Source organism: Salvelinus sp. IW2-2015, linkage group LG20 (assembly GCF_002910315.2).
Source record: "Salvelinus sp. IW2-2015 linkage group LG20, ASM291031v2, whole genome shotgun sequence".
Taxonomy (NCBI): domain Eukaryota; kingdom Metazoa; phylum Chordata; class Actinopteri; order Salmoniformes; family Salmonidae; genus Salvelinus; species Salvelinus sp. IW2-2015.
This window is the reverse complement of record NC_036860.1, coordinates 18,081,105-18,100,241: the sequence shown is the minus strand read 5'-3', so window position 1 is coordinate 18,100,241 and position 19,137 is coordinate 18,081,105. Positions and strand designations below refer to the sequence as shown.

The window sequence follows — 19,137 nt, the reverse complement described above, 5'->3', positions numbered from 1 at the left end:
ATTTAGAATTGTTAACTTGCATAAAGCTGGAAAGGGTTACAAAAGTATCTCTAATAGCCTTGATGTTCATCAGTCCACGGTAAGATAAATTGTCTATAAATTGAGAAAGTTCAGCACTGTTGCTACTCTCCCTAGGAGTGGCCGTCCTGCAAAGATGACTGCACGAGCACATCGCAGAATGCTCAATGAGGTTAAGAAGAATCCTAGAGTGTCAGCTAAAGACTTACAGAAATCTCTGGAACATGCCAACAACTCTGTTGACAAGTCTACGATACGTAAAAAAAACACTAAACAAGAATGGTTTTCATGAGAGGACACCACAGAAGAAGCCAATGCAAGTTTGCAAAAGTGCACATGGATATTCCACAGCGCTACTGGCAAAATATTCTGTGGACAGATGAAACTACAGTTGAGTTGTTTGGAAGGAACACACAAACGCTATGTGTGGAGAAAAAAAGGCAAAGCACACCAACATCAAAACCTCATCCCTACTGTAAAGTATGGTGGAGGGAGCATCATGGTTTGGGGCTGCTTTGCTACCTCAGGGCCTGGACAGCTTGCTATCATCGACGGGAAAATGAATTCCCAAGTTTATCAAGACATTTTGCAGGAGAATGTTAGGCTATCTGTCCGCCAATTGAAGTTCAACAGAAGTTGGGTGATGCAACAGGACAACGACCCAAAACACAGAAGTAAATTAACAACAGAATGGCTTCAAAAGAAGAAAATAGACCTTCTGGAGTGGCCCAGTCAGATTCCTGACCTCAACCTGATTGAGATGCTGTGGCAGGACCTCAAGAGAGCAGTTCACACCAGACATCCCAGGAATATTGCTGAACTGAAGCAGTTTTGTAAAGAGGAATGGTCCAACATTTGCCCTGACCGTTGTGCAGGTCTGATCCGCAACTACAGAACACAGGCTACACTAAATGAACTAGTGTAGCCCACAGCCATATGGTATAGCCAGATCAGGACCTAAAATAAGGACAACTCAGAGTATACTATTCTTTTCTTCTGAAATAGACTACATTTTCTTCACATTATGTTTCTTTAGACCTGTCTAAAATAAATAATGGATTTATTGTGAAGGTGTAGGCTCCATTACATGGATTTATTCGACTTTAAAAAAAGTAGATGTTCAGTGGCTTGTCGGCTATGTGTGGAAGCTAAATGTGTTTATGCTAATTAACAGTCAATAACCATAACGCCGACAGTTTTATTATTTCTTTTTTTTTTACCCCTTTTTCTCCCCAATTTCGTGGTATCCAATTGGTAGATACAGTCTTGTCCCATCGCTGCAACTCCTGTACGGACATTGGAGAGGCGAAGGTCGAGAGCCGTGCATCCTCCGAAACACAAGCCACCAAGCCGCACTGGTTCTTGACACAATGCTCGCTTAACCCGGAAGCTAGCCGCACCAATGTGTCGGAGGAAACACCGTACACCTGGTGACCCTGTCAGCGTGCATATACATGGCCCGCCTCAAAGGGGTGGCTAGAGCACGATGGGACAAGGACATCCCGGCCGTCCAAACCCTCCCCTAACCCTGACAACGCTGGGCCAATTGTGCGCCGCCTCATGGATCTCCCGGTTGTGGCCGGCTGTGACACAGCCTGGGATCGAACCAGAATCTGTAGTAACACAGCTAGCACTGCGATGCAGTGCATTAGACCGCTGAACCACTCGGGAGGCCCTGATACTGACAGTTATTTACTTGACAATCACCAGCTGATGAAATTTCGTGACCGCCACAGCCCTAGCCGCAGTGTAAGTGATGAGTCAAGAGTTAGTGCAAAAAGCATCTATGCAGATGGTCGGGGTAGCTAGGTCCTGGATGGCAAGGAGCTCGGCTTGGGCCGTACACACTACCCTCTGTAGCGCCTTGCGGTCAGATGCCAAGTAGTTGCCATACCAAGCGGTGATGCAGCCAGTCAAGATGCTCTAAATGGTGCAGTTGTAGAACCTTTTGAGGATCTGAGGGCCTATGCCAAATCTTTTCAGCCGCCTGAGAGGGAATAGGTGTTGTCGTGCCTTCTTCATGACTGTGTTGGTATGTGTGGATAATGATCATTCCTTAGTGATGTGGAAACTGAGGAACTTGAAGCTTTCGACCTGCTCGACTACAGCCCTATCGATGTGGATGTGGGCATCTATTTCCTGTAGTCCACAATCAGCTCCTTTGTCTTGCTGACGTTGAGGGAGAGGTTGTTGTTGTCCTGGCACCACACTGCCAGGTCACTAACCACCTCCCTATAGTCATCGTCGTCGGTGATCAGGCAAACCATCATCGTATCGTCAGCAAACGTAATGCTAATGTTGAAGTCATGAAGCCTGTTCACCCGCATGCAGTCGTGGGTGAACAGGGAGTACAGGAGGAGACTAAGCACACACCCCTGAGGGGCCCCCGTGTTGAAGGTAACCATGGCGGATGTGTTGTTGCCTGCCCTCATCACCTGGTGGCGGCCTGTCAGGAAGCCCAGGATCCAGTTGTAGGGGGAGGTGTTCAGTCCCAGGGTCCTGAGCTTAGTGATGAACTTGGAGGGCACTATGGTGTTGACAGCTGAACTATAGTGAATGAGTAGCATTCTCACGTAAGTGTTACTCTTGTCCAGGTGGGAGAGGGCAGTGTAGATATAGATATTGTTGTTTAGCCACAACTCAGAGAAACATAGGATATTACAGTTCTTCAGGTCCCGTTGATGGGATAGTCTTGATGGCTGCAGCTGCACTCAACCTGCTCCAAGACACACTCTCCACCATTTTGCCTTCTAGCCAACTCCCAATCACACATTTCGCTTCCATCCTCAGTCTATCCACCCCACACTTCTTGGCTCAGTTAGTGGCCAGACTGGCTTTGTTGTGTTGCCTCGCTGTTGCAAGGCACAGGTGGCAGAAAGAAAAACCACCAGGGAAATGCCAACATCTAGGCCCGAGTGCTCTCTTTCTCTCTCTTTATGCCTTAGGCAAAATGAAACATTTCAGAGAATGAGATGCAGTCAATTTACAATTGAAATGATAATTGAGTCGTGCTATAATTTTCTGGCTATTGTTAGAGAATGTCTGAGCCAAGGTTGTCAGGGTTGCAGTAACTCTTTGAGACTCTTTTGAGGAACTGGGCTGACCCTCGGCCTATGGCTACTGCCAAGGCAGATACGTCTGTCGGAGTTACTCGGATTGGGTGGGGAACACATATGTCAGCACTCCAGTTTAAATGTTAATGCTCACGCTTTCTATGCTGCACCTCACATTCCCGTGCCATCCTCAAACCAAAGTCAAGGGAGAACCTATTTTTTCCTCCTCTGTTTACACATGTCAAATCAATGTGACAGGTGTTGACACCTAGTGCCTGTCATCCCCTCTGTTTCTTGTAGTTGTTTGAAGTGGACAGGTTCAGTTTGATGGCACAGGGTAGGTGAAAAACAAAATGATTTGACGAACAGAATTGAAAACGAAAGTGATATATACTGTTCAGGAACAGAATCGTTATTTTTAAAAGCATGGGAATCGGTTAATAGCATTTCTTTATGTTCCAGGCATTTTTTTTCAGGCCCACAAAAATCACAATAAAGCACCTATGCAAAGCCCTCACTTTGTTACTCAAATTTATTCCAGTGTCTGCCTGCCAGCGGATGTGTGTGTAGGCTACCTGCCCTTCCCCTCTGAAGCATAGCTGTAGCCTGACGTTACAAGCATGATTCAGAAGTTAGTGAGAGATGTTTAAAAGAATAGATTCACTTTTTCAATGTTAGTTAAGGATACTATGTTATCACGTTTCGCATTGGATTTATTAACTACAAAAATGTGTTTTTTAATTTTAGTGCTGCTCTTCACGCACACGCTTGTTAGCTAGCTAGCTAGAACTCAGAATTTCAAATACATTCAAAGTTCCTCCATAGAAGCCGCTCCTCCGTAAGTATAATTCTGTGGGCCTAATTCAGATAATGCATTTCATAACAAGATGGCTAGCGCTTCAAGGAAAGCTTCCTCCATTCTCTCTCACTCTCTCCTCGCCTGCAAAAATTCAGTTGCATCTCACGCCCTACACTGTGACTGGCAGGACAATGACGCGTGTGTTTGTCTTTCATTATGATTAAACCATGCTGTTTACGGCAAAGTAAAATCTGCTTTTAACAGCTTTCCTATACAAATTAAATTGCTTAAACCGCCCCATGGCAAGCTGCTCTATCAGCACTGATTGGTGAAGTGAATTTAATGTTGAGCTAAATGTAAAATAAAATATATATATATTTCAGAGGTTTAAAAACCTGTACTTTTTGGGGGTTTTAACCAGCTTCCCACTTTCACATGGCTGATAATGATGTAGGCTTAGTGGGCATGTCCCAGGGGATGTAGCCCCATGATAGTACTGACATTTGATTCTCGTCTGATATGAGGCACATGCCAGCATGCAGTACATTGAGTAAAGACCTCGTGTTGCTGTGTTTGGTCTGTCTGTGGTGCTGTAGACCCCGCAGAGGGCCTTCTCATCTTGACCCATGTGTCTGAGCCAAGGCAGTGGATGGATGGAGGGAGGGAGGGAGCTGGGCACCTGCTGCTGGGGAGACAGCCGGGATGGAGGGAGGAGGGAGGGAGGGAAGAGGGGGTTATATCTGTATCCTCCTGCTGCTTCCCCTGTTTCTCCTCAGTGGAAGGAGACTGGGCAATAGCATAGTGAGCATTATTGCTTGATGCTTCAGTTTCCAAGCTAGTTTTTTATCTAGGATGTGCCTTGTGTTTTCCTAAAGGAGTTCAACAGTTGACACGCATCTAATAATCTATATTGAAATTGTTAGTTGGTCCTCAAAGAATTGTTGTTTAACAAGTGTAAAAGCTTGTTTGTTTCTTCCCTCTGAGGTATCAATCAGGGTCTTGAAAAATGTAATTCATAATTTCCTCATAAATGGCCCAGTACAAGACTCAAGTGGTACTGTGGTGTAGCATATAGCCTATAGTTGTAGAATAAGATTAGGTATTGCTGAATTAGGGCATATATGTAGATTGCTGTGTAAGCAAATATTAAAAAAGACTTGCCCTAGAGAGGGTTGCACACGGTAGAGTACGCTTGTGTTTTTGTTCTAGTCTTTTTAAGAGTAACATTTTCAAAGGGAAAGATTTCCCTAGAAATGTGCATTTGTGCAATAAGACCTGTAGTCATATACATTGGTTTTTCGACTCCTGCTCATTTGAAGGTATTATCTGAAATATGCAAATCACATGATAATTGTTGAAACCCCAAACCCTTTGTCTAATTGGTTGGCTCTTTTACGAAGCTCTGAGATTGTCAAGACTCAGCTGCTTCCCTGCTTTCAAGGTCACGGTCTCTTCCCTTTGACTCCCCCAGTCTCCTCACTGTTCCCTCACAATCCCAGCCATCTGCCATGCTGTCCCATCTGTGGGCCGCAGTCCCACCTCCAATAAGCCGTCTAAGCAACTTATCTACAATCTGTAGGGAATAAGTACACTATATATACAAAGGTATGTGGACACCCCTATTTCAGCCACACCCGTTGCAGACAAGTGTATGAAATCTAGCACACAGCCATGCAATCTCCACAAACAAACATTGGCAGTAGAATGGCCTTAATGAAGAGCTCACAGACTTTAAACTGGCCCCGTCATAGGATGCCACCTTTCCAACAAGTCACTTAGTCAAATTTCTGCCCTGCTACAGCTGCGACGGTCAACTGTAAGTGCTGTTATTGTGAAGTGGGAACATCTAGGGGCAATAACAGCCCAGCCACGAAGTGGTAAGCCACACAGGCTCACAGAACGGGAACACTGAAGTGCGTAGCGCGTAAAAGTAGTCTGTCCTCGGTTGCAACACTCACTACCGAGTTCCAAACTGCCTCTGGAAGAAATGTCAGCACAAGAACTGTTCGTCGGGAGCTTCATGAAATGGGTTTCCATGGCCAAGCAGCCGCACACAAGCCTAAGATCACCATGCGCAATGCCAAGTGTCGGCTGGAGTGGTGTAAAGCTCACCGCCATTGGACTCTGGAGCAGTGGAAACACATTCTCTGGAGTGATGAATCACGCTTCACCATCTAACAGGCCAATGTACGAATCTGGGTTTGGTGGATGCCAGGAGAACGCTTCCTGCCCGAGTGCATAGTGCTGTAAAGTGTGGTGGACGAGGAATGGTTCGGTCTAGCCCCTTAGTTCCAGTGAAGGGGAATCTTAACGCTACAGCATACAATGACATTCTAGACGATTCTGTACTTCACTTCATGGCAACAGTTTGGAGAAGGCCATTTCCTGTTTCGGCATGACAATGCCCCGGTGCACAAAGTGAAGTCCGTACAGAAATGGTTTGTTGATCGGTGTGGAAGAACTTGACTGGCCTGCACAGAGCTCTGTCCTCAACCCCATCTAACACCTTTGGGATGAATTGGAATGCCGACTGAGAGCCAGGCCTATTCGCCCAACATCAGGGCCCGACCTCACTAATGCGCTTCTGACTGAATGGAAGCAAATCCCCGCAGTAATGTTCCAACATCTAGTGGAAAGCCTTCCCAGAAGAGTGGAGGCTGTTGAAGCTCCAATTAATGCCAATGATTCTGGAATTATCTGTTTTACGAGCAGGTGTCCACATACTTTTGGTCATGTAGTGTATGATAATTCAATAAAAAAAACGTTATTAATCTCTGAGGGACAATTATTACTAGCAGGCATATGTACAGATACAAGATGACAACAACTTAATGAATACATCAAGCAAGACTGTGCAATGTACATTAGACAAACAGCAATACAGTGCTATAGACTAGTCCATATACAATGCCTTCAGAAAGTAATCATACCCCTTAACTTATTCCACATTTTGGATAAAATTGTTGTAGTGTTTCTCACCTATCTACACACAATTCCCCATAATGACAAAGTGAAAACATATTTTTAGAAATATTAGCACATACAGTTGAAGTCGAAAGTGTACATACACTTAGGTTGGAGTCATTAAAACTCATTTTTCAACCACTCCACAAATTTCTTGATAACAAACTATAGTTTTGGCAAGTCGGTTAGGACATCTACTTTGTGCATGAGACAAGTCATTTTTCCAAGATTATTTCACTTGTAATTCACTGTATCACAATTCCAGTGAGTCAGAAGTTTACATACACTAAGTTGACTGTGCCTTTAAACAGCTTGGAAAATTCCAGAGAACGATGTCATGGCTTTAAAAGCTTCTGATAGGCTAATTGACATAATTTGAGTCAATTGGAGTTGTACCTGTGGATGTATTTCAAGGCTTACCTTCAAACTCAGTGCCTCTTTGCTTGACATCATGGGAAAATCTAAAGAAATCAGCCAAGACCTCAGAAAAAGATTTGTAGACCTCCACAAGTCTGGTTCATCCATGGGAGCAATTTCCAAATGCCTGAAGGTACCACGTTCATCTGTGCAAACAATAGTACGCAAGTATAAACACCATGGTACCACGCAGCCGTCATACTGCTCAGGAAGGAGACACGTTCTGTCTCCTAGAGATGAACGTGCTTTGGTGGGAAAAGTGCAGATTAATCCCAGAACAACTGCAAAGGACCTTGTGAAGATGCTGGAGGAAACAGGTACAAAAGCATCTATAGTAAACACAGTAAAATGAGTCCTATATCGACCATAACCTGAAAGGCCGCTCAGCAAGGAAGAAGCCACTGCTCCAAAACCGCCATAAAAAAGCCAGACTACGGTTTGCAACTGCACATGAGGACAAAGATCGTACTTTTTGGAGAAATGTCCTCTGGTCTGATGAAACAAAAATAGAACTGTTTGGCCATAATGACCATTGTTATGTTTGGAGGGAAAGGGGGGAGGCTTGCAAGCCGAAGAACACCATCCCAACCGTGAAACACGGGGGTGGCAGCATCATGTTGTGGGGGTGCTTTGCTGCAGGATTGTCTGGTGCACTTCACAAAATGGATGGCACCATGAGGGAGGAAAATGATATAGATATATATGATATAGATATATATGATGATATAGATATATAGAAGCAACATCTCAAGACATCAGTCAGGAAGTTAAAGCTTGGTTGCAAATGGGTCTTCCAAATGGACAATGACCCCAAGCATAATTCCAAAGTTGTGGCAAAATGGCTTAAGGACAACAAATTCAAGGTATTGGGGTAGAACTGAAAAAGCGTGTGCGAGCAAGGAGGCCTACAAACCTGACTCAGTTACACCAGTCTGTCAGAAGGAATGGGCCAAAATTCACCCAACTTATTGTGGGAAGCTTGTGGAAGGCTATCTGAAACGTTTGACCCAAGTTAAACAATTTAAAGACAATGCTATCGATTACTAATTGAGTGTATGTAAACTTCTGACCCTCTGGGAATGTGATGAAAGAAATACAAGCTGAAAAAATCATTCTCTTAACTATTATTCTGACATTTCACATTCTTAAAATAAAGTGTTGATCCTAACTGACCTAAGACAGGGCATTTTTACTAGGATTAAATGTCAGGAATTGTGAAAAACTGAGTTTAAATGTATTTGGCTAAGGTGTATGTAAACTTCCGACTTCAACTGTATGTTGTTCTTGCTGTGTAGGGCTACAGCTGGGTTGACTGCTGTGGCTGCAGTGCTGTCTGCCACAGTCTGCCACGGGCACATGCCGTCTCGCTGGCTGGGGAGGAGGCACAGACATAAACAGCAGCTGTCTAGGGGACACTCTCTGTCATGTCCTCCCCCAAAAAACACAGGTCACTTATAATAATAAATAATTGCCTGACTGAAAGTTCCAACTTCAAACTGACCTGTGAGAACTCCCTTTTTCAGAGAAGTGAGTGTGTTGTATGGTGTTTGACGCCGGCTCTTTGCAGGCAATGTTAATGGCAGCTCTTGTCTACCATTTCAGAAAAACAGGACAGTGCCCCTGTAGGCTCCTGTAAAGGAAGTTGCTTTTATTGACCTTTTCCTGGGTGGCTGATGATTGATTGAAGCCCCTGTTCTTGTGCTTTCTTTTTGATCTGATGAAGTAATGTTAATGTTACTATTTGTATGTTGTATGTTAAGAACTGAGATGTCTGACCAGCCTGTGTTCATCTCTGTCCTCCAGGGTGAAGAAGGACCCCCCAATCTGGAGTATATCCAGGCCAAGGACTTGTTCCCTCCGAAAGAGCTGGTCAAGGAGGACGACAGCCTCCAGGTGGGTGACTGAGAACACACACAGGCGCGTGTGCGCACACTGACACACACACATACACAGAAATACTCACATATACAGAAACGCTCGGGCTTGCATACACACATGCATTATACACACACACCGCAGACAGACGATGACTCATGATGTGGGTTGAAGTCAAACTCAATAATAATAGCAATGGAAGTAACACCTATAATTAATTTCACAATCTCAATGTTCCTCAGGTTTAGCTGGGTATGTTGTAGTGTTGTAATGTGTTGTTTTTCTGAATTGTTGTAGTTTGCTAAAGGGATGGGTTACTGTGCATTACAGACACATACATTTGTATTTGTATTTACTATGGATCGCCGTTAGCTGCTGCCAAGGCTACTCTTCCTGGGGTCCAGCAAAATGATGGCAGTTATACATTTTAAAACATTACAATACATACAGATTTCTACGACATATCTATAAAATACATGTGTACGTGCGTGTATAGTGCGTATGTTATAGAGTGTTTGTATTCATGTGTCTATGTTTGTATTGCTTCACAGTCCCCACTGTTCCATAAGGTGTATTTCTATCTGTTTTTTAATCTAATTTTACTGCTTGCATGAGTTACTTGATGTGGAATAGAGTTCCATGTAGTCATGGCTCTATGTAGTACTGTGCGCCGCCAATAGTCTGTTCTGGACTTGGGGGACTGTGAAGAGACCTCTGGTGTCTTGTGGGGTTTGCATGGATGTCCGAGCTGTGTGCCAGTAGCTTCGTACATTCAACATGTCAATATTTTTCACAAATACAAGTATTGATGAAGTCAATCTCTCCTCCACTTTGAGCCAGGAGAGATTGACATGCATATTATTGAAGTTTGCTCTCTGTGTACATCCAAGGCCCAGCCGTGCTGCCCTGTTCTGAGCCAATTGCAATTTTCCTAAGTCTCTCTTTGTGGCACCTGACCACACGACTGAAAAGTAGTCCAGGTGCGACAAAACTAGAGCCTTTATGACCTGCCTTGTTACTGGTGCTGTTAAGAACGCAACAATATAGACAGACTTCTCCCCATCCTAGCTACTGTTGTATCAATATTTTTTGACCATGACAGTTTACAATCCAGGGTTACTCCAAGCAGGTTAGTGTCCTCAACTTGCTCAATTTCCACATGATTTATTACAAGATTTAGTTAAGGTTTAGGGTTTAGTTAATGATTTGTACCAAATACAATGCTTTTATTTTTTTTATATTTAGGACAAACTTATTCCTTGCCACCACTCTGAAACTAACTGCATCTCTTTGTTAAGTGTTGCTGTCATTTCAGTCGCTGTGGTAGCTGACGTGTATAGTGTTGAGTAATCCGTATACATACACTCACTGGTTTTACTCAAAGCCAGTTGCATGTCGTTAGTAAAGATTGAAAAAAGACAGCTGCCCTGGGGAATTCCTGATTCTCCCTGGATTTTGTTGGAGAGCCTTCCATTAAAGAACACCCTCTGTGTTCTGTTAGACAGGTCACTCTTTATCCACAATACAGCAGGGGGTGTAAAGACATAACACATACGTTTGTCCAGCAGCAGACTATGATCAATAATGTGACAAGCTGCACTGAAGTCTGACAAAACAGCCCCAAAAATATTTGTATCATCAATTTCTCTCAGCCAATCATCAGTCATTTGTGTAAGTGCTGAGCATGTTGAATGTCCTTTTCCTATAGGGGTGCTGAAAGTCTGTTGTAAATTTGTTTACTGTAACATAGCATTGTATCTGGTCAAACACAAATTTTTCCAAACGTTTACTAAGGGTTGGTAACAGGCCGATTGGTTGGCTATTTGGGCCAGTAAAGGGGGCTTTACTATTCTTAGGTAGGCGAATAACTTTTGCTTCCCTCCAAGCCTGAGGGCACACACTTTCTAGTAGGCTTAAATTGAAGATATGGCAAGTAGTGTGCCAATATCGTCTGCTATTATCATCAGTAACTTTCCATCTAGATTGTCAGACCCTTGTGGCTTGTCATTGTTGATAGACAACAATTATTTCTTCACCTCTTCCACACTTACTTAACGGAATTCAAAAGTACAATTCCTGTCTTTCATAATTTGGTCAGATACACTTGGATGTCTAGTGTCTGCGTTTGTTGCTGGTATTTCATGCCTGTTTGCTAATCTTGCCAATGAAAAAATAAGTTAAGTAGTTGGCAATATCAGTGGGTTTTGTGACAAATGAGCCATCTGATTCAGTGAATGATGTAGCAGAGTTTGCCTTTTTACCCAAAATTTCATTTTAGGTGCTCCAAAGCTTTTCACTATCATTCTTTATATCATTTATCTTTGTTTCATAGTGTAGTTTCTTCTTTTGATTCAGTTTATTCAGATGATTTCTCAATTTGCAGTACGTTTGCTAATCGAATGTGCAGCCAGACTTATTTGCCATTCCTTTTGCCTCATCATACCATACCATTTTTAAATTCCTCATAAATCCACAGGGATTTAACCGTTTTTACAGTCAATTTCTTAATGGGTGCATGCTTATTAGTAACTGGGATAAGCAATTTCATTAATGTGTCAAGTGCAGCGTCTGATTGCTTGCCATTACACACCACGGACCATCAACAACATAGAAATCACTACTTATTGTATGACCTCTTATACACTATATTAGGCCCAGCCTTTTGAACTTTGGTTTTCTTAGATATGGCTACTATATTGTGATCACTAAATCCAATAGATTTGTTGATGATTTCATTCCTGTGCTGTGTATAACTACACCTGGTAGGTTGATTGATGACCTGAACCAGGTTAAAGGCACTAGTTACAGTTTGAAGCTTTCTCTTGAGTGGGCAGTGTGATGAAAGCTAGTCAATATGTAAATCACCCAGAAGATATACTTCTCTATGGATATCACATACATTATCAAGCATTTCACACATGTTATCCAGTGTCATGACGTTGGCCTGGGGGTAGGTTTATGACAGTCATAAATACCTCTTCCCCCTTTTTCCTCTCTCTACCCTACTGATGTGAAATTTGAAAACCCCTTGGTTAACATAGAGATTCTGGGAACATCAGAAGGTGGGGGGAAATGAACTATATTCTGGTAATCCGACCAATTGAACATATGCGGTGGTACTTAATGAATACGATGTCAGTTCGGTTGTCATCTGAGACATTCTCATCAATGATAGATTGACATAAACTCTACAGTGGAAAGTCTACACATCAGAGTTATCGGATTCACATGGAATTGTTGTTCAATTTAAATGTTTGAATATGAAATTATTCATGATGGGATGAAATGTGATTTTAGCTTCTAAAATGTGAGAATTGGGTTTTCATGAGTGAATTAGGGCCGACTCTAGGTTGTAAATTATGAAACACACCCCTTTTCTCCCTCCACTATATAAGCCCTTGACGAAAATGAAACCTCCTGTTCCAAGGATGTGAGGACGACGGTCCCTACGTTAAAAAGGACTAACATGTCAACTACAGAACTAAGCCAACCTCAGCATGAGCTTTGGTTGCGAATGGTATGAACTTTGAACTCTTATTCGCTACAGAAGTGATACGTCCTAGCCGTTGAGTTAGCAACAGCAGCTGCAAAGGTAAATTAGGATAGGACAGACAGAGTATCCCGTCTACCACACAACGACGTTACTACAACGTAGCCAATTTACCAGCAGAGACATTCTTCAAAGGACTCGGTTGGGCAACACAGCCTTCCATCTACCACCAACCTACCGAAGCGCAGCTCAGAGTAAATATTTATTGCATTTTCCTTTTCCAAATGGGCAGTAATTTAGAATGCATAAGATACTGTATTTACGATAGCACAGCTTCGCCCTTTGTTCCTCAGTCTTCCCGCTCTTTCACTCAAACCCAGCCCCTTTTCTTTTGTGTAACCAGCTGTCATATCTGTTCCGCCCGGGACGTTTTCCTTTGTGACGTAATTTGTAATCAAGGTATGATTCATTCTGTGTATATGTAATTCTGTGTGATTAGTTAGGTATTTCGTAAATAATTAAACCCAATTTTGTATTGCTGATTCAACTTGTTAGCCAGGGTTCGTGAAGATAACCAAGAATTTACAACTTTCAGATGAGACTGAAATAAGGTGACGATTAATATTGACTGCTATTGATGTAAAATATTACTAACAGCTCTATAAATAATATTTTGTGGTGCCCCGACTCTCTAGTTAATTACATTTACATGATTAGCTCAATCAGGTAATATTAATTACGGAGAAACGATTTTATAGAATAGCATGTCATATCACTTAATCCAGCATAGCCAAAGACACGACACCAGATACTGACTGTTAGTACATGGTGGTCTATAGCAACTTCCCACCAGAATGGGCTTTAGGTGAGGCAGATGAACCTGTAGCCATATTACTTCAACAGTATTTAACATGAGATCCTCTCTAAGCTTTGCAGGAATGTGGTTCTGAATATAAACAGCCACTTCTCCACCTTTGGCATTTCCACCACCTGCAACAGACATGGCAGCTCTGCTTCTAGCTCCTAAGCAACTTTGCAGTATTTTGTTTTTTGTGTGTTATTTCTTACATTATTTCCCAGCAAGTGTTTTGTGTTATTACGTACAGCCGGAAATAACTTTTTGATATTAGAGCGGCGGTAACTCACCAGCATTACGACCAAGAATATTACTTTCCCGAACTGGATTCTTTGTTCGTACCACCCAGGGCAATTGAACTTATCACAAGCATTTTGCTACACCCGCAATAACATCTGCATGTGACCAATAACATTTGATTTGATTTGTCTTTTCTGTAGATCTTATAACCATGTATTGCTACCACTGTATCATCAAAGGTATTATCTAAGTGAGTTTCAGAGATTGTCAGAATATGAATGTCATCTTTTACTAGCAAATTATTGATTACATGAACCTTGTTTCTTAAGCTATATAACCCATGTTAATGTGGGTTATTTAAAACACTCTCTTGCTTTATTGGGAAGTTTAGCAGAGGTAGACATGCTTAGGTTATTTTTATTAGTGCAGGGTGAGCTGCACACAGTGGACGTCCTACTAGGGCACACCACCTTAGTGCTAACAGTATTATTCTGGGCATATGATTACTGCATACAATAGCTGTAGGATCCGCAGAGGCATTCAGGGCAGTAAGAGGGACATAAATTATAAAAACTTCCAATGCCCCTGGGATAATGTACATTTGCTGAAACATTATGACAACTCAGTGACACAATCCTAGGGATTAACTTTGGTGGATTTGAGTCATTGATAAATCATTGTTTCAACACAGTCTTATAATGCTGTGAAAGGATCCAGGAACCCAAATTATTTGGGTGGATCCCATCCTCATAATACAAGCTTTGTTTCCAGAAGGTATCAAAATTATCAATAAATGTTACACTCACAGAGCTGSAATAGTCTGGTAGCCAGTTATGGAGTACTACAAATCTGCTGCACTGTTCAATGCCACAATTTGGGGAGGGCAGAGGGCCAGATATTATGGGGCGTTTGCTGGTGTTAAGTAGAGACACAATCAGTTCTTTAAAATCCATCTTCAGCTGTTCTGAGCTGCCCTTCATATTGTCATTCGACCCCACATGAACCATGACAGTATCAGCCCCCGGTGACTGACTCACAGCCTCGGGAAGCAACCTGGTTATATCCTGAACTTTTGCCCCAGGAAAACAGAAAGTCTTTGCCCCAGGTACAGATATATGCCTCACCATCGAAATCCTTATCACAATCGCTGGAATGATCCGGCCTCTGACGTGTCACGCAGAAGGTTGTGAGGCCAGAGCCACAGAACTCTCCTGAGAAGAGGGCTGCTGAGACACCGGCTGTGTGCAGGCCACAACAGGCAAAGCAGAAACTATACCATGCAGTCCAAGGAACTGTCAGTAGATCTCTGTCCGTAGATCTGATGCGGCATAACAGTACCAGTCAAAAGCTTGAACACACCTACTCATTCAAGGGTTTTTCTTTATTTTTATTATTTTCTACATTGTAGAATAATAGTGAAGACATCAAAACTATGAAATAACACGTATAGAATCATGTAGTAACCAAAAAAAGTGTTAAACAAATCCAAATATATTATATATTTGTGATTCTTCAAAGTAGGCACCCTTTGCCTTGATGAAAGAATTGCACACTCTTGGCATTCTCTAAACCAGATTCACCTAGAATTCTTTCCCAACAGTCTTGAAGGAGTTCCCACATGCTGAGTACTTGTTGGCTGCTTTTCCTTCACTCTGCAGTCCGACTTATCCCAAACCATCTCAATTGGGTTGAGGTCGGGTGATTGTGGAGAACAGGTCATCTGATGCATGACTCCATCACTCTCCTTGGTCAAATAGACCTTACACAGCCTGGAGATGTGTTGGGTTATTGTCCTCTTGAAAACACTAAGCGCAATCCAGATGAGATGGTGTATCGCTGCAGAATGCTGTGGTAGCCATGCTAGTTAAGTGTACCTTAAATTCTAAACAAATAACCGACAGTGTCACCAGTGTGAACCACACATGCGGAGAACATCCTTTCACCTACTCTGCGTCTCACAAAGACATGGTGGTTGGAACCAAAAATATTAAATTTGGACTTTTCAGACCAAAGGACAGATTTCCACCGGTCTAATGTCCATTGCTCATGTTTCTTGGCCCAAGCAAGTCTCTTCTTATTATTGGTGTCCTTTATTAGTTGTTTCTTTGCAGGATTTCGACCATGAAGGCCTGATTCACACAGTCTATTTGAGCTTTTCTTGCCATAATATGGACTTGGTCTTTTACCAAATAGGGCTATCTTCTGTATACCACCCCTACCTTGTCACAACACAGTACTGGCTCAAACGCATTAAGAAGGAAAGAAATTCCACAAATTAACTTTTAACAAGGCACACATGTTAATTGAGAGAATGCCAAGAGTATGCAAAGCTGTCATCAAGGCAAAGGGTACTTTGAAGATTCTCAAATATAAAATATATTTAGAATTGTTTAACACATGTTTGGTTACTACTTGATTCCATGTGTTATTAGAATGTAAAAAAAAAAAAACCTGGAATGAGTAGGTGTGTCCAAACTTTTGACTGGTGCTGTATAACTGGGGAAGGGTATTAAACAATTTCTAGAGTACAGGGGTCTTCATCATTGGGAAATGGAAAACATATGGAACTATCTAGACTCTGCCTAGAGCTGGCCATCCAGTTTGGTTGCTATAAACTCTCCTTCCAGACTCACATTAAACATGTCCAATCCAAAATTAAATCTAGAATCGGCTTCCTATTTCGCAACAAAGCATTCTTCACTCATGCTGCCAAACATACCCTCGTAAAACTGACCATCTTACCGATCCTCGACTTCGGCGATGTCGTTTACAAAATAGCCTCCAACACTCTACTCAGCAAATTGGATGCAGTCTATCACAGTGCCATCCGTTTTGTCACCAAAGCCCCATATACTACCCACTACTGCGACCTGTATGCTCTCATTGGCTGGCCCTCGCTTCATACTCGTCGCCAAACCCACTGGCTCCAGGTCATCTACAAGTCTCTGCTAGGTAAAGCCCCGTCTTATTTCAGCTCACTGGTCACCATAGCAGAACCCACCCGTAGCACGCACTCCAGCAGGTATATCTCACTGGTCACCCCCAAAGCCAATTCTTCCTTTGGCCGCCTCTCCTTCCAGTTCTCTGCTGCCAATGACTGGAACGAACTGCAAAAATCTCTGAATCTGGAGACTCTTACCTCCCTCACTAGCTTTAAGCACCAGCTGTCAGAGCAGCTCACAGATCACTGCACCTGTATATAGCTCATCTGTAAATAGCCCATCCAATCTACCTCATCCCCATACTGTATTTATTTATCTTGCTCCTTTGCACCCCAGTATCTCTACTTGCACATTCATCTTCTGCACATCCTACCATTCCAGTGTTTAATTGCTATATTGTAATTCCTTCGCCACCATGGCCTATTTATTGCCTTACCTCTCTTATCCTACCTCATTTGCACATGCTGTATATAGATTTTTCTACTGTATTATTGATTGTATGTTTGTTTATTCCATGTGTAACTATATGTTGTTGTATGTGTCGAACTGCTTTGCTTTATCTTGGCCAGGTCGCAGTTGCAAATTGTTCTCAACTAGCCTACCTGGTTAAATAAAGGTGAAATAAAAAATATAATAAAAAAGGACCTTGGTCAGGGAGGTGACCAATGACCACTCTGAACTACAGAATTCCTTGGCTGAAATGGGAGAACCTGCCAAAAGGATAAGTCTCTACAGCACTTTATCAATCTGGGCTTTTTGGGAGAGTGGCGAGACTGAAGCCACTCCTGAGAAAAAGGCACATGACAGCACGCCTGGAGTTTGCAAAAAGTCACATGAAAGACTCAGATCATAAGGCAAAAGATTATGTGGTCTGATTAGACAAACATGTTACTCTTTGGGTTCTTGTATAATGGCGCCGTAGGGGATGGCTGCCGTTTTTCGGGATACTAACCAACTATGCTATTTGTTTGTTTTTTCGCGTTGTTTGTAACTTATTATTTTACTTATTTTGTACATAATGTTGCTGCTACCGTCTCCTATGACAGAAAAGAGCTTCTGGACATCTAAACAGCGATTACTCACCTCGAACCGGACAAAGATTTTTTTTAACCAGTCCGACGCAAAGGATACACTGCTTTCTCCAGACCAGGCCCAAATCCCCCAAATCATTTGCGTGAAGAAAAGACGGAGAAAAAGGGGGTGGAGGTCGGGCTGCCATCTGAGAATTCGTAGGCGAGTGAGTAAACCTCCACTACCATCCGTACTATTGGCCAACGTGTAATCATTGGAAAATAAAATGGATGATCTACGATTAAGACTATCCTATCAATGGGACATTTAAAACTGTAATATCTTATGTTTCACAGAGACGTGGCTGAACGACGACACGGATACTAAAGAGCTGGCTGGATATTCCGTGCGTCGACAGGACAGAGAAGCTACGTCTGGTAAGACGAGGGGCGGGGGTGTGTGTCTTTGTAAATAACAGGGGGTGCAATTTCTAATATTAAAGTTCTCAAGGTATTGCTCATCTGAGGTAGAGTACCTCATGATAAGCTGTAGACCACACTATCTACGAAGAGAGTTCTGATATATATTATTCATAGCCGTCTATTTACCACCACAAACCGATGCTGGCACTAAGACCACACTCAATGAGCTGTATAAGGCCATAAGCAAGCAAGAAAATGCTCACCCAGAAGCGGCGCTCCTTGTGGCCGAGGACTTTAATGCAGGCAAACATAAATACATTTGACCAAGTTTCTACCAGCATTTCACATGTGCAATCAGAGGGGAAAAAAACTCTAGACCCCCTTTACTCCACACACAGAGATACAAAGCTCTCCCTCGCCCTCCATTTGGCAAATCTGACCATTATTCTATCCACCTGATTCCGGCTTACAAGCCGAAACTCAAGCAGGAAGTACCAGTGACTTGCTCAATACGGAAGTGGTCGTATAACGCGGATGCTACGCTACAGGACTGTTTTGCCAGCACAGACTGGAATATGTTCCGGAATTCATCCAATGGCATTGAGGAGTATACCATCTCAGTCACCGGCATCATCAATAAGTGCATCGACGACGTCGTCCCCACAGTGACTGTACATACATATCCCAACCAGAAGCCATGGATTACAAGGAACATCCGCATCGAGCTAAAGGCTAGAGCTGCCGCTTTCAAGGAGCAGGACACTAATCCGGACGCTTATAAGAAATCCCGCTACACCCTCAGACAAACAATTCCACAGGCAAAGCGTCAATACAGGTCTAAGATTGAATCCTACTACACCGGCTCTGACACTTGTCGGATGTGGCAGGGCTTGAAAACTATTACGGACTACAAAGGGAAACCCAGCCACGAGCTGCACAGTGATGCGAGCCTACCAGACGAGCTAAATGCCTTTTATGCTTGCTTCGAGGCAAGCACCACTGAAGCATGCATGAGAGCATCAGCCATTCCGGACGACTGTGTGATAACGC

General features: G+C 42.8%; 1 protein-coding gene across 1 annotated transcript in view; it reads left to right on the top strand.

Annotated features, from left to right (window-relative positions):
- LOC111981628 (phosphatidylinositol-3,5-bisphosphate 3-phosphatase MTMR4-like) overlaps positions 1-19,137 on the top strand; it is a 93,798-nt gene that overhangs the window by 16,219 nt on the left and 58,442 nt on the right. Inside the window, 1 exon segment of the mRNA XM_024012998.3 lies at positions 9,055-9,144. Coding sequence (XP_023868766.1) covers positions 9,055-9,144 — 90 coding nt within the window.